Genomic DNA, 14,571 nt, shown 5'->3' on the forward strand with positions numbered 1-14,571 from the left:
AGGCACAGTGGAGGGGCTACACCAGCCATATCGAAGTATGAAAATTTCAGGTCTTTGTCCTTGCCAAAAACCCGTCTGAAGGTACCTGAATTTATACACCTTTTGTTCGCAAGGAGGAAGGCACTTGCAAATGCCCGAGATGGGAAAAGACACTTTGGGTAGACAAAGTGCTCGAAATGATATAAGGGAAAGAGGACTAGAAGGAAAGGGAGATATTTCTGATCCCACATCCCTGCTCTCGAATCTCCCGGCCACTTTATAAGATCTGCTGATCCTCTTTAGATCTTGCAACGCAGTTGGATCCCGATGAGTTCCACAACATTGGAGTTCCAGAGTCGACACCCGCCTCGAGGTCTGTGCGTCCCGTTCAGATGAGGCGAGAGAGCGCGGTGATAGTAAGAAGCTGGCAGAGAAGATGTTGTGAAGTATTGCCAACTGATAAACGTATATCTAGTACTGACAAGAGAATTGTTCGTGACAGTACACGCCACCCAGACCGATCCCAATAGAGGAGTGACAGCAACACGCTTGATTCGAGCGGAGAATCAAGAATGGCCAAGGCATAACCCAAAGCCGCAACACGAATACGAACGGCCTTGACTCAAACATGAATGCGAACAGAGCCCTTGCAGCTTTGAATCAACCATGCACAAGTAAATGCTGCCCTCGCCGGAGCCGCCACTTTGGCCGTGTGGTGGGCGCCAATTGGTGCAATAGCACGTCTATCTATATTTATTCCGTTCATCTGGGAAGCTGGAGTGCTTCGCCCAACGATACAACAAGGAGCCAGTAACCGCGAACTTGCAAAGTGTATGGTACTGCCCCCCTTTGACATCTCATATAAATGCAGTACTAACACAATTGGAACCGGCGTTGCGCAACTGCGGCAAGTAGAGGTATTACGACGGCTCCTGGTACGTATGCGATCCCAAGCACAATGGCCTCGACTCGACTCGCTCGAGACGTCAAACTCAGAAAGGGGCTTTCTGGTGAAGATTGAAGGATTCCAGAGGCACAATGATTACAGAAAGGATTGCCATTCGAAGGCGAGGGCTCAATGGAGTGACAAAACATTTCACTTGACAACACATTTCATCTCGTCTGCCCGTCTCAATATTGCACAGAGCCAATTCGACTATACCCAGCCCGATACAAACCTCAAAGTCCAAAGAAGAAAACTCGTGGCTAAACCACTGTCCCAAGCCAGCGCTCATTATCTCCTTGCTCTCCAGGTTACGTGTGGGCCTTCTTTGGGAAGAGCAGACACACAGCATCTCCCGCGCTCGGGAAAGGTAAGCGTCTCTTACCCTCCGTGATGGGGATAGTAATAGTGAAAAGTGCCAACACCAGACCAGTGTCAGCGTCCGGGACAACATAGGAGACAGGGGTTGGACGAGCTGGCCGATGCCGGCTAAAGGCGGAGCGAACCTTCTGGCTAACTGCCTTCTCGTCCTTAAGGTGCGCTGCCGTAACGCAAGATTCGTACTCCCTGAGATGGGCAAACGAAGCCTTAGTCTGGACTCGGAGGGACCCCTCGGTAGCTGCAGCACCAGAGTCACCCCAACCTTTGGGTCTCTTGCCATCCATCTCCTGGTCGTAGAAGTCGGTCATCGAGCTCACTATTGCGGTTTCTGACTAGTCGTGACATCCTTATCTCCAATTTGCTGGCAGGCCGAGAGGGGCCTCAAGCACACGATGCCAGGCGGGCTGGAGAGGCGCCATAGAACGGATAAATACCTGGAGTTCCACACTGGCAACGGGTTCCAATGGGAACTGTCTGGGCAGTTTGAATGGGTGCATCTAACTGGATGAGCCTGAAGACGTCGAGGAGGAAGTGAGCAAATATCCTCTGCGTCGTGGCCTTTATCGAAGGAATTGGACATGTCCTGGCACTTTCCCCGAGAACGTGCAATGTGGGACGTTTGATTTGTATCCAGGACTTCGTGGAAGACCCTTGCCCATCTCCCGCAATACAATCCCACGAACCCAGAACACACATCCCACCAGCGCAACTTCCTTGGCCCGTATCTGGTGGATCCCGGTCGCCTCTTGGACGAGACTCTGGTCAAGAAATCTCACGTTGAACTTGAGACTCGGTACCGTTGTACACGGAAAGCCTTGACTGCTCCAAGAGGATGGATGTATGTACGAGATAGTGCGTCCCGAAATTTTGGCAACGGTTGTTCAAGTGACAACACAACACTTGTCAACTGTACCAACAGCACAGATTACCGGAAGCACAACTCCCCTCAGGCTCACATCCGAATGAAGGCAAGGATAGCGCTTGCATTCAACCGTAAAAAGGAAACCAAGGACGCTGAAGAAACCGAGTGGTGCGAATGAGCCAAGGAGGAAGACTAAGGGGGCTCCATTCCTAGTGTTCACGATGCTACGTGAAGGCTGATGGGAAAGGGAAATTTATATTCGTCGGCTGAGGGGAGGGAGGCACTTGCTCGCCATCGCGCAAAAGGAGAGAAAGAATTTGGGCAGGAGCAGGATGCTCGAGTCCTTGGAGTGAAAGAAAATAACGGGAACGGAGTGGAGAAAGCGTCCCAGGTCGCTCGCGCCGTCCGATACTTCGACCGCTTCTACTTAAAACCATTCCTCTCCCACCGAGATCCCTCAGATCAAAAGAAAAATCCAGGATGGGTTTACACTCCTGCTCGTTCGCCTCAACCTTCTCCCCGGTGGCTGGCCGTGGGTGTTTGACTTCAGTGCTTGGTGTTTGATCCTGGAAGCAGCGGAGGATGACGAGGAACAGAGGGTGTTGCTATGACTTCATATCAAGACTTACAACAACCTCCCCGCTGACAGCAGTTCTCATCCTCGCTTCCTTGCCGCCTCCTCCCTTCACGCACCTCACCGTCTTCAAAGCCAACGCTCCGGCGGAAAAAGTCTTGGAAGAGACCTCCGACGAGTGTGGAAGATAGAGTTATGCACCAAACTTTGCAGATTCCACAGAGTACGGCGAGATTCTCCAGTTGGGTTTGCAAATCCTGAGTGTGGCAACGAGAGCAGCTTGCGTATCAGGCCCATGCTTTTATATTCGCAAGAAGGCTGGAAGGTGAGGAGGAGCGTCACCTGCACCAAAGTCAATACCCCCAAGTTTCTTCACGAGCTTGGAGAGAAACAGTGCCTCGCGGTATAAACCGCGCCCTCACCGAGTCGCGCAACTGAATGCAAGGGATAAAAGACTCGGGACGATCGCAGACGGCGTGTTACCGGCTGCACTTGGGCCCTTCACTGTCCGTGGGTTTCTATCTCGTGTTGTGCGGCAACAGATCGATGTCTGGAGAGGTATTCATGGGGTGAGGAGGTATGAGTTGAACCGTCGGTTGAAGAGCCACAGGTTTAGACACAGTGCCAACGAATTGCAAATTGACGGCAATTTTCATCCCTTTACTTCCTGCTTTCCTAAACCCACTCGAGAAGCAAGCCACGCGGATGCCACCTGCGCTCTAGACTCCAATACTGGATCCCGAGCGCATCGAACGCCCGGCAGCTGCCGTGATAGAAAAGTCGGCGAGCACCAAGCCACCGCTCCTATTCGTGCCGCAATCAAACCAGTCCCAAGCTCATGTCAAGACGATGGTGGTCGAAGTTCTTCTTTCTCCTCGCGAGGAAGATAGGTCTCCGGAGATTGCAGCAAACCATTGGCACAATGGAAGGCAGTTTGAAGCAAGCAAGCGCATAAATGAGCTCCATCCCTCCACAGCCAGTTCTTTCCGCGCGGCGTCAGAAACGACTGAGGAAGCTCGACGTGCATGTTGGCTGCACTGCGACCTTTCATCGCTCGGGCGACTGTGCGTCAGCTGAACCAACTACGCGATTGAATTGTCGAAAGAGGAAATATGTCTTATGGGGAGAGAGCAGAGGATGTTAAATAACGAGTGTCGGGAACGGAAGGGTGACGACAGCACGTCGCTGACTACCGTATTATCTGGTGTATATGACCATGGTCTTATAGCCCGTTCCACATCTGAATAATTCGTCAGGGAATGGTCTTAAGCCTGAGAGGGTCTAGTAATACGTCGATCCCACTAAAAACCGCTTAGTGTATGGTGTTGTGCTTACCCCCCTAATTCCTCATCCCTTTATTCTTCTCTCATTCTCCCTCCTAAACTCCCACCCGCACCACCAATTGCTCTTGATATTACGTGCCACAAATTATATACATTGAGAATTAGCTGAGAAATCTGCTAGGAGATTACTTGAATTACCTCAAACTAGCCAATTAAGCAATAGTTTAGTAATATAAGACCATGGTCTTCTATTACTAAGCTATTGCTTGAGGAATTGCTCTGGAAATGGTCTTCTATTAGGGGTTGGTCCTGAACGAAGGGGGGGGCATATACGCCAGATAATACGGTATCCGTTTCATCCGGATCACCGCTCTGCCTTTCTGCAGCAGCTCGGGAAGCAAGGGACTGCACTAGGAAGGCGGCTAGGGAAGACGGTTCACCGAGCCTTGGTGGGAAGAGGAAACGGCGCGAGCACCGCGCCGCTCTCTTCTATGACAGTGCGCTTGTTCCTATTCGTAGTTCCTGCTGAGACCATGCTGATCGAGAGGCTTCATTGATATTGCCGAAGACTCGAGGTTGAGGGCAGTGGAAGGATGGAGGGGAGGGAGGCACTTGCCTCAGTGTGGCTGTTCCAGATGATGCGGGATTCCGATGTTGATGTGTTCTTGGAGAAGGTACGAATGGGCACATGCTAAGTCCATCGAAGCGCACAAACAAAGCTGAATTGAGGAAGGGAAAGCGGTGGAGAAGAGGCTTGGTATCATTGATCTATCTCCTCCCCACCCCCTCCATCTCTCCACTCACAGCTTCACATCTACATACAACACAACAAATGGAATGGAATGGGAAAAAAGGAGGTATGATTTATTACAAGGTAATCCTTCCACACACACAATATGCTGTCTCCCACTCTCACCCCCCTCCTCCATTCATCTCCCCTCAATCTTCAGCCCCCTTCACTAGCACTACAATGAATAAACACGTACAACGCGGATACTCCCTCCAGTCAGTAAAACTCCGCCAACTCCATTCTCTCTCAATTCTTCAATGAAAATTCTACGCCTCTTCTCTCTCACTCCATCCTCTCGGCAAATCCAACATACTGCAACCTCGGGTCCAGCATCAAAGCAACAGCTCAATGCTCAATGCAAGCTCAATCAAGGAAATCCAACACCCGTACTGCGGTCTGCTCTTTCTCTTCGGATAATATTTCGGCTCCACAATATGCTGCTTCTTTGACCCACTCAAATCGGAAAGTCGTTTTCTCGCCCCCGCTCGATTTACTGTCCGCGATCTCTCCCTCTTCTGCGGAAGAAGTCCATCACCTTCCTCGCAGCGCCACTACTCCCCGCATGATCTGAGTGTGTAGGTCCATATCCGTTATTAGCCTCCTGCTCGTACGCCTCCGTGAACTTGCGGTTGTTCTTGACAAGCACGCCTCGTCCGCCTGGTTGTTCGCGTCGCGAGGACTGCCCGTGAGTTTGTCTGCGTGAATCGTCGTACTCGCTAAACCCTGAAGAATATGGTTGTCTTCTGTTCTGGAGATCAACGAGAGAGGATTCGGACTCGGTGGTTAACGCAGACTGGTCTTGGCGGAAGTTCATGGGTGGGAGAAATTGCGGTGGTGCGCCGGAGCGAGGATCAGAGACTGGCTGGGAGGCGTAGCGTTGGTGAATTGGGGTGGAGATATTTGGCCCTCTAGAGCGGCTCTGTTTCGGGCTGTCGCGGTTGCGGTCGTAAGAGCCGTCGGCTGTGTAAGGCATAGTTGCCGTGACGCCGCTGATGTTCCTGCTTTGGTTTTGCGGTGCACTTTGTGGGGGATCGAGATAATTGCCTCGCTCGTCTGCATAGTGCTCATCCGCGGAAGGTTCGCCTGGGGCACCATATTCTTTGCCAATGCCGATTGCTTTCAGTGAGAAGGACGCAGGGAGGAGGGAAAATCTTCGGGGCTTTTCTTGGAGAGTTGTGGTTTGGGAGCCTGTGATGCTGCCGCTTCTCTTCTTGCCAAAGCCGAAGGATATCGAGCGTCGAGAATCCATGGACTGCCTTGGCGTGTCCTGTTGTCCGACACCGCTGGTCATGCTAACCGGAGGATACTTCCTCGGTTTCTCTTCGGACTTTTCAGCATTTCGCTTTCCTCCGAATATCGAGTTTGTCCTGCTGAAGATTCCACCGATTGTGTTCGATCTCTTGTGGCCTTGTCCCTTCGACTCGTATGCATTTGCACCTTCCAACCCAGTAACTCTTGCAAACTTCGGTGGGACTTGATTCGCACTCGGTCTTCCGAAGTCAGATTGCTCATCTTGCGAGATCGGCCCGGAGATATTGTAGGTCTTCGCATTTTTTGGTTGTGACATTCTTCCTTGGGCATTCGTCCCAGCAACAGTTGGCGCGGCAGGTTGGCTGTATGATCCACGGTTTGCAAGAGCCAAAGATCCTGATCTGCTCCCAGTCGAAGTCATCGAGCCACCAGTATTCGGTCGAGCAATGGAGACGGGAGGAGGTGCGTGTGCTGGGATGTAGTTAGCGTCGGAAGCAGACCGAGGTGGTTCTCGTCCGGGTCGGGATGGAGGGGCCATGCCTTGTTGTTGGCGTGAGCTCGATGGCCGTCTGGCTTGATATTGAGCATCTCTGGGAGGATCTTGAGGCAATGGCTTCTCTGTTGAGAGGACTCTCCGCGCTGGCTGGGTTGTAGGAACCTCCACCGGGCCTTGACTTCCTGCACGTGCTCTTGTCCTCGAAGTACCCGAAGGTGCTGCGGTAGCAGGCGCTGATGCTTCTCCACGTTGTGTCTGTGATCGAGGAGCCACATATTCCACCTGCACAGTTCTCCGCTTGTTGTCTTTGTTTGGCTTCGGGTATGACTCTGCCGCATCTTGATCGACATTGCCATGCTTCCTGCTGAGATCCCCCACTGCTGCTGTTGGCTTCTGCGGCTTTGAAGGTTCTCGGACAGATGCAGATCTGGCAAGCAATGGTCCGTCTTGTGAGTCGTCTGCAGTGACGGTTGCAGCAGCGACGTCCGTAGCCGTGGTTGTGCTGCTCGTGATAAAACCGACAACATGCGAGTATTCGCTTAACCAGCTATGTCGGGCCACCTCGAACAGGTCGGCACGTTTTCGGGGGTCGGGAACAAGGATTCGGCGAAGCAGATCCCGGGCATGAGGCGTGACATATTCGGGGAAAGTTAAGGGGGTCGAGACTATGTACTTGTAGAGTAAATTAATGTTATCACCTTCAGGATTTGCTGGATCATCATCAAAGGGTAGGTAGCCTGCGAGCATAGCATACTAAATGTTGTTAGTTAAGTTCCGCACAAACCAAAGGATGTACTCACCAAGATCACACCACAGCTCCAGACATCGACCTTGCGGCCAGTGTACAAAGAGTCACTGACCACAAGCTCTGGAGCTGCGTAACAGGGGCTTCCACAGCTTGTCTGCATCAAGTCACCTCTTCGATGTCCACCTGGTAATGTTTTGTCAAGTTCCATCCTCTTCACGAAATCCCTACTCGACAAGTTGTACTCGATCTCATCTCCCAATTCATCGTCGGGATTGAAGGTGTTGGCAAAGCCAAAGTCGGTGATGATGATGTTCCGGTTTTTATCCAGCAGCAGATTTTCCAGCTTCAGATCTCGGTGAACAATGCCTTTCTTGTGCAAATACCCAACACCAGAAACCAGTTGTGCAAATAGCCGTCGAGCAGCGGGGTCCTTCAAGTATCGGTGGTTGAGAATATAGTCGAACAGCTCCCCTCCTGAGGCGTATTCCAGGATGATACCAATCTGCTTCTCCGTTTCCACCATCTCGTGCAAACGAACAATATTCGGATGAGAAATCTCTCGGAGGATGGCAATCTCGCGGTAGATCTTTGCCAGTCTGGTGGGGTTCGTGCCAACGCTGTCGCGGCGGATGAGCTTGATAGCAACCTGGATATGTTAGCCAGAATTTTCTCGCCATTCCTCGGATATCATACCTGTACACCACCTTCTTGCTTCCATCCCATCTTAACTTTGCCAAACTCACCCTCTCCCAGCGTGTTGCCCAGATAATAGTCACCGAACTTGAGGTTTTTTGAGGCCTTCGAGCTAGTATGATCCTGTCGACTTCGGCCGCCTCGTCCACCATCTTCAACACCTTCACTGCCGGCAACACTCAACCCCCCAGGCGTGGATTGTGCATTCGGCGATGAAGGAATCGCCTCCCTCATTCTCTCTTGCTCCCTCTCTATATCGACTTCCGGCTTGCTGATAATCACCCTATTTAAAACCTCGCTGGCTTCTCGTGATAATTCCGCTGGAGATTGTGCACCTGCCGCAGCAGCCATCGCCTGTCTCTGAACCGCAGAAGCTGATGCCGTTGCTCTCGACTCTCTGGGCTCTCTGCTACCGCTCGGTCTGTGTGGTAGAGTTTCAGGCTGTTGTTGTTGTTGTTGTTGAGCTCTCCGTCTGGCTCGTGCAGCCGTTGCTGCTGGGTCTTCTCTATCTCTATCAGCCCCGTTTGTTTGTGTGTTACCATTGCTGCGCTGTCTCTCCGCCCTATCCTGCTGCCCATCGCCCGTGTTCGCTAGCCGTGGAGAACTCGATTGTTCAGCAGTGTATGCACTTCTCCTCGAGGATCGATCAGCTGCAGATGCTGCCGCGTGGGAGGCATTTCGGTTCGAGGACGTTCGGGGTGAGACAACAGGCGGGACACCACGCTGGTGATCACCTGGAGCCATGACTGGGTACCCGGAGGGCGCGGCGGTCGTAACAGCGGGAGAGTTGGTGCTGCGGGCATTCATCGGCGTCGGGGACGAGGTGCTGCCAGACGGTGAATAATACTGTGGTTGTTGGGGATTATTACTCGGGGTTGCGCCATTGCCGCTGGGTCTCCTGGATGGCCGACGTGTTGATGGAGGCGACGCGTTTGTCGGAGCTTGATTGTAGTAGGCGTCGGCTCGCGATTGTGAAGAGCTGCCGGTGTAGGGTCTGGATGAGGACGTTGCCGCGACAGGAGAATGCGATCCCACCGAGGTTGACTGATGCAGCGCTGTTTGCAGTGCAGCCGAAGACATCTCTCGGTCGATGCCGTACACGGGGGGAGGTGCAGTAAAATCTTTGATGGCTTGCACCGTTTTTCGCTCACCCGAGATCCTGATTCTGCAACGGAGAGTCTGGCACGCCCAATGCAAGCCAGGCCCACTGCTTGTGATAGCGATTTGGTCGCCTCGGTCACCAATGGGGCCCTCCAGCTAGCATGGTGCGATGCTGCTGGCGATGCGATCTGGATGGCGGGCGCAGGTTTGGCGTGTTCGTGGGCAGATGCGATTCTGGAGAATTTCCAAGTCGCGGTGTTGGAAGACGCTCTGCGCAGGAGGTTGAGGCCGGGCACGATACACGGATCCACGGGAGGCCTTGATCCCTCCTCTGGATAATCTCAATTGAAGGTTTCGCAGCTGCAGCGGCGATGGCGAGCAGCGGCGGTCGCGCGTCGAAGGAGAGCTGGGAGCTGGAAGCTGGGAGTGGTGTTGATATGTGGTGTTGATATGTGCCGTGGCCGTCGAAATCTTGCAGGTCGACTCGAGTGTGCGGGAAGGATGGAGGTTCTGGAAGCAGGACTGGACTGGACTGCTGGACTGGGCTGGAACTGGAGCAGGACTGGGAGGGCCGGCCAGTCAGAAGGGACCTCGACAATTCACCCAGGGCAGCGAGGAGGCTGATGCAGAGCAAAGGAGAAGCAGAGTTGAGAAGCGTGCTGGCGGAGGGCTGTCTCTGGGCTGGTTGTTTGGTGCTGGTGCTGGTGGTCGTGCTGGTAATTTCCTTTGGGTTAGCGAGGTTTGAGAATAGGGGAACGCGGTGCCAGCCCGTGGAGGCCGAGGACCAGCGAATACCGCGTCGCTGTTCAGTTGGCAGACAGACACTGGTGAGAACTGACTGGAACGCCAATTGTCGTGATATCACGATGCTGGAGTCTTAATTGAGGAGCGTGCCGTAGAGCTGGATGAGCATGCTGAAGGCGAAGGTGAAGGTGAAGGTGAATGCTTCCCGTTCCTGATTCAGGGGCAAGACGGTCAAGCCCAGTATTGATTTTGGTGCTATCAGGTCAGATCACTTCTCACTTTCTCCGGAAATCGATTTTTCAATCGATTGACCAGACAATCAAGAATCGAGTCCTTCCGCAACAGGGCTGTCTCGCACAGAAAGGATTGGAGGAACTTTCTCATTCAAAAGTCCGGAAAGGTCCCCCTTCTGGGGCGCCGAAATCTAATATACTCCCTCACCTCCGCTCTCACGCTCCGCACTCCCTCCCAACGTCCCATCGGTGACCTTGCCGTCTGGCATCTGCTCATCCCATCAGCCCATCATCCCATCGAACGCGACGTCGCCTCGAACCAGCAGCGTGCGCCGAATCAACAAAGGCATAAACATTGTTTACTCGCATTGACGTGGCACTGGCCCCAGATCCCAGGCCCGGCCCAACGTCTGTGGGCGATTGGCTCAGGTGCCAGGAAGGACCTTGAAACATCCATCAGCAGTCAGCACCGGCAAACTCACCTCCCACAACGACGTCGACCGAGGACGGATGAGTCGCCACACCATCTTCCCTTTCGAATTCGAAGATCCAAGCATCCCCGGCAAATTCCTGTCTTTGTCCAATTTTTTGTAGACTGGTGTGCACGGTGAAGACCGAAGTGGAAAAAGAAAAAGCTGCCATCAGGAGGTTCAATCCGGCATTGACACCGGAAATGAGGCGTTCGCCTCCATATGCAAGTCACTGCGCCGTTCAACTGGCCAATGAGCGCGCCTACCGATGACCCAAATCGGCAAAAAAGTAATGATCAACCTGATCTCCCGAGAGGATCTGAATGTCACGTCTGGGAGAGCTGCTATTTTGGGAGAACATCGCATGGCAGCGCATGGTTTGATGTTGGGATGTGGATGTGGATGTGCATGTGGATGTGCATGTGAGGATGGATTTTGATTTCCTTTCTTTCCTCGAGCTCTCTCCACACCTCACAATTGGGCCACTTCTCTGGAAGATAGAGTACATCTCTTCTCTCTTCACACACACGAGCATCACATTCTCAATGCTCACGAGCTCCCGAGGTCGTTTTCCTCCGCAGACCAGAGCGCATCCAGAGCGCATCCAGAGCGCATCCCCTTCAACCGCTCTCGACGGTCCGATACCGATGTTTCGACATCGCGAATCCCTCAGCCTTCTCTCTCACTCTCTCTCGCGAGTCGCCATGAGCACGATTTCACATGTTTTCGCCTCGTTTGCAGCCCGCCTCCTCTGATTCGCCCATCAGCCATCGCCCATCTGCACCCTCCCGCCCCTAACCCCGATCCGGCTCCCGCCCTTCGCCTCACGCCGTCCGTCCGTACCTGAACCATTCCCTCTTCGTCCTAATAAACGCGTGCCCGGTTTCCTTCCTCGCCGCCCCCCCCCCTCCCCCCTCCTTCCTGCTTCGCCTGCACTCGACATGCGTGACAAGGAATCCACCTGCGGGCAAAGCTGCGAACGCCTGCCGTGTCACCTCCCACAACCCCGGACGCGCATGGAGGTGCAGTGCCTTCCGCCGCAAGGACGCCAGCCTTTGAATAAATCAAGAAAAACCTCGTACGTAAGTAAGTAAGTGACGGCTATGTAGAACGAACCCAAGTTAAATTTCTCATCAAGTCGAAACAAAAACTTCTTTTCTTCCCATTTCTTCCTTCCACGCTGTTTTTTTATATTTTTTAGTTCCTTTCACACCACCTCCTCCTTTCTGCCTGCCTGCCCGCTTCTTCCGAGATGAGGGCCAAGCTTCTGCCCTTTCTTGCCGTTGCTGACTGGCGATATCTGCGCGCATATCAAATTTCCGCGCGTGTAAAAAAAACATATTTGCTGTCTTCAGGAGAGCGCGAGTGGAAGCACTCCTCGGGTCAATCATCAATTCCGTCGGCTCGGAAAAAGGGGGGAAGGAAGGCAATGGAGAAGTTCTCGTCGCGAGGGTAATGCTTCTAGATGGAAAACGGGGGTGGAGGAGGCCGAGAGAAAAAGCTGCTGGTAGAGAGAGGTGATGGGATGGGCATAGAGCCAGAAAAGGTAAACGCGTCAAGTGAAGCAAGATTACCCCGTCTTGTTCCTCTCCTCGAAGCCGGGATACCGATGCCTGCCAAACGCTCTCGCAGCGCGGCTGCCTGAATGACCTGTCGTCACTTTTGTTCCACGCTGAGCCCTTCCTTTTCGAACTGCTTGTGATTCTTGGGTATCTATCATCTAGCTATTTTTACATGAAATACAGATGTGCTCAGAGTTTGATGGAGATGTCGTAGATATCCAACCCCACCGCCAGCCCTGTAACCACAACCGCATGCCCAATCAGGATCCCCATGGCCACCAGATCACTGACATGCAGCGTCGGGACAGTCAAGTTCACCGCTCCAGTCAACAGATTTGCAGCCAAGAAAACGAAAAGCCCGTTCCTGTTAAATGCTTCGAGAACCCGACTGGTTGACGCTTTATAGACCTCTTCTTCCTCTTTCGGCGATGATGGCGTACTCTTGTTATGCAAGGCGGGAAAGAAAAGCGTTTCGACGAGGCAAAATGCGAGGATTTGTGTTGAGTTGAAAGCTGCGATCCAGAGGAAGTAGGGGAGATTTGCTAGTCGTCTTGAGACGCTCAAGGACAGCCCGTATTTATAGCTTGTTGAGAACGCGAACAGCAGGATCCAGACTCCTGACCAGGCGGCGAGGGTGAGGAGGAGGTTTTTACGTTGTGTGCGTGGAATGACGACCATGCCTGTTGATTGCCCGGCCAGAAAGACGGCTAGATAACCGAAGAAGCTGAAGATTCCTTCGCGGTTTTGGGAGAGGAGGTTTGTTCGAGGAGCGGTAAGGATGAATGCTTTTAGAGAGGTGAACTCGAGTGCTGCTTGGTATGCTATGCCTAGTAGGATGGCGAGTCCGGCGTATGAGGGGACGTACTCGAACGCCGATTGAAAGAGTGCCAGAAACGGGGGCAAGAATCCGAGAGTAAAGAAGAAGTTCCAGTGGACGCCATATTCTGTGACGTGTTCTGCGTAATCCAATCCCTTCACGCTGTATAGTCTGATCAACCCGAGTACCAGTAATGGTAAGGAGTGCCGTATGGAGCGGTATAGCCGTGTGCTAAGAGATGTCGATTTGCCTGCCAGCTTCTCCTTCAATATTGGTCTTGCTGCGACCACTCCCGCTGAGAATACAAATGATCCAACCCCAACGTCCATTAACGATGTACCCCAGTTTTCGACCTTTGCGAACCTGCGAGGGAATATTTTGAAATCGACGGCGAGGATTGCTATGGATGTAATGACCATCATTGACCCTCTGTACGTCGTCAAGAACTGCTTCTTGGGCAGCGGGTTTGGCTCCGCATCTTTCGTCTGTTTCGAGGGGGGCAATTTGGCTTTCTTCGGCGGGGTCTGCTTGGGGAGGACGTATACAAGTGCCCCGAGTGCGAGGAGGGAGGTATTCAGGAGGATCGGAGACTTCGCGTAGAGAGTCGTGGCGAGGAGAATGGCTGCGACGTTAAGGAGGAAGTCCACAGCAAATGCAAGAGGTGTATATGGTTTAAAAAAGGACTGTCGCGACTGCAGTACCGACCAAAGAACAACTGCTGCCTTTCCAGAAGTTAGCACGTTCTGCAATGGAAAGGGGAGAGCTTACAGGAGCCACGGCCGTCACATAGTTGATCTCCCCGATTTCTCCTCCAGTCAAGTTCGAGACGAAGTCTTCCTTGAGGGCTTTGTAGCTTGCGGCCATCGCTGCTTCAGCTGCCCTTGACATGATGCAAATTGATGTTGGGGGACGCCGTCCCTGCACCCCTCGAAGTTCGAGCTCGTGTTGCTTGAAGATGCCAGAAATCGCGAAGTTCGAAGCGGACTGGATGCCGCCTCACCCTGGTCGACTCGTGACTTCTCCAACTTCCTAGTTTTTGTCTTCTCTTCGCTCACAACTCACATCGCAAAGCTGCTTCATTAGGCCAGATCTCGGAATGTCCGAATTCCTTCACGGCTTGTTTCGGGAGGATATCCTTGCTCCCGTCATTCGCCTCGGGGCATCCTGCACAGTGTGCTGCTCTCGATCTGCTCAAAATCAAGAAAATGCAAGAACTTTGTCCAGGCGCCAGTCCACCTGCGAGCTGAGGAATGTCATTTTCAAAGAGCAGCGTGGTTTCCACGTTTCAACGTTCTCCCACGCTGCGGGAGGCCTTGGATCTACTGCCACAGTTGCCAGCAATTGCTGTCGATCGAGAATCTGAGGTCGACCACTCCCGCTCGTTGACACTCGAATTTCGTCTCAAGAGCATTTTGATCGTCGTATTCCCATTAAATCAGCTGCAGTTGCTCTGCGAAGAAGCCAGCTGTTCATCTATTATACGTTGTTGACCCCAAGATGCAATTCTGCCCCCTCAATTCCATCTCATGACTCAGATGATATGACCGTTGTAGTCTCAGTGGCCAAGAAGCAATAAGTGCGACCTTCTCATGTTGCCGCAAGCAGTCTTTGTCCTCTGCGGATTTCTAAGTCGTATGTAAGGGA

At 52.8% G+C, this 14,571-nt stretch overlaps 3 protein-coding genes across 3 annotated transcripts; all 3 read right to left on the reverse strand.

Moving 5' to 3' along the window:
- Window positions 1-5,302: 5,302 nt before the first annotated feature.
- On the reverse strand, window positions 5,303-9,080 carry K444DRAFT_526070 (uncharacterized protein; the record flags this gene model as incomplete). The annotated part of the gene is made up of 3 exons (XM_024874513.1): window positions 5,303-7,312; window positions 7,360-7,953; window positions 8,001-9,080. 3 exons carry the CDS (start codon window positions 9,078-9,080, stop codon window positions 5,303-5,305), a joined length of 3,684 nt encoding a protein of 1,227 aa, XP_024738014.1.
- Window positions 9,081-11,231: 2,151 nt separating this feature from the next.
- On the reverse strand, window positions 11,232-11,586 carry K444DRAFT_363837 (uncharacterized protein). The gene has a single exon (XM_024872211.1). The coding sequence runs from the start codon at window positions 11,489-11,491 to the stop codon at window positions 11,312-11,314; it is 180 nt and encodes a 59-aa protein (XP_024738015.1). The 5' UTR covers window positions 11,492-11,586; the 3' UTR covers window positions 11,232-11,311.
- A 713-nt stretch (window positions 11,587-12,299) lies between these two features.
- Window positions 12,300-13,815, reverse strand: K444DRAFT_527104 (GPI-anchored wall transfer protein 1; the record flags this gene model as incomplete). Its single annotated transcript, XM_024874609.1, has 2 exons — window positions 12,300-13,649; window positions 13,696-13,815. The coding sequence occupies 2 exons, from the start codon at window positions 13,813-13,815 to the stop codon at window positions 12,300-12,302; spliced, it is 1,470 nt and encodes a 489-aa protein (XP_024738016.1).
- Window positions 13,816-14,571: the final 756 nt, after the last annotated feature.

Source organism: Hyaloscypha bicolor (genome assembly GCF_002865645.1).
Source record: "Hyaloscypha bicolor E unplaced genomic scaffold K444scaffold_56, whole genome shotgun sequence".
Lineage (NCBI taxonomy): Eukaryota > Fungi > Ascomycota > Leotiomycetes > Helotiales > Hyaloscyphaceae > Hyaloscypha > Hyaloscypha bicolor.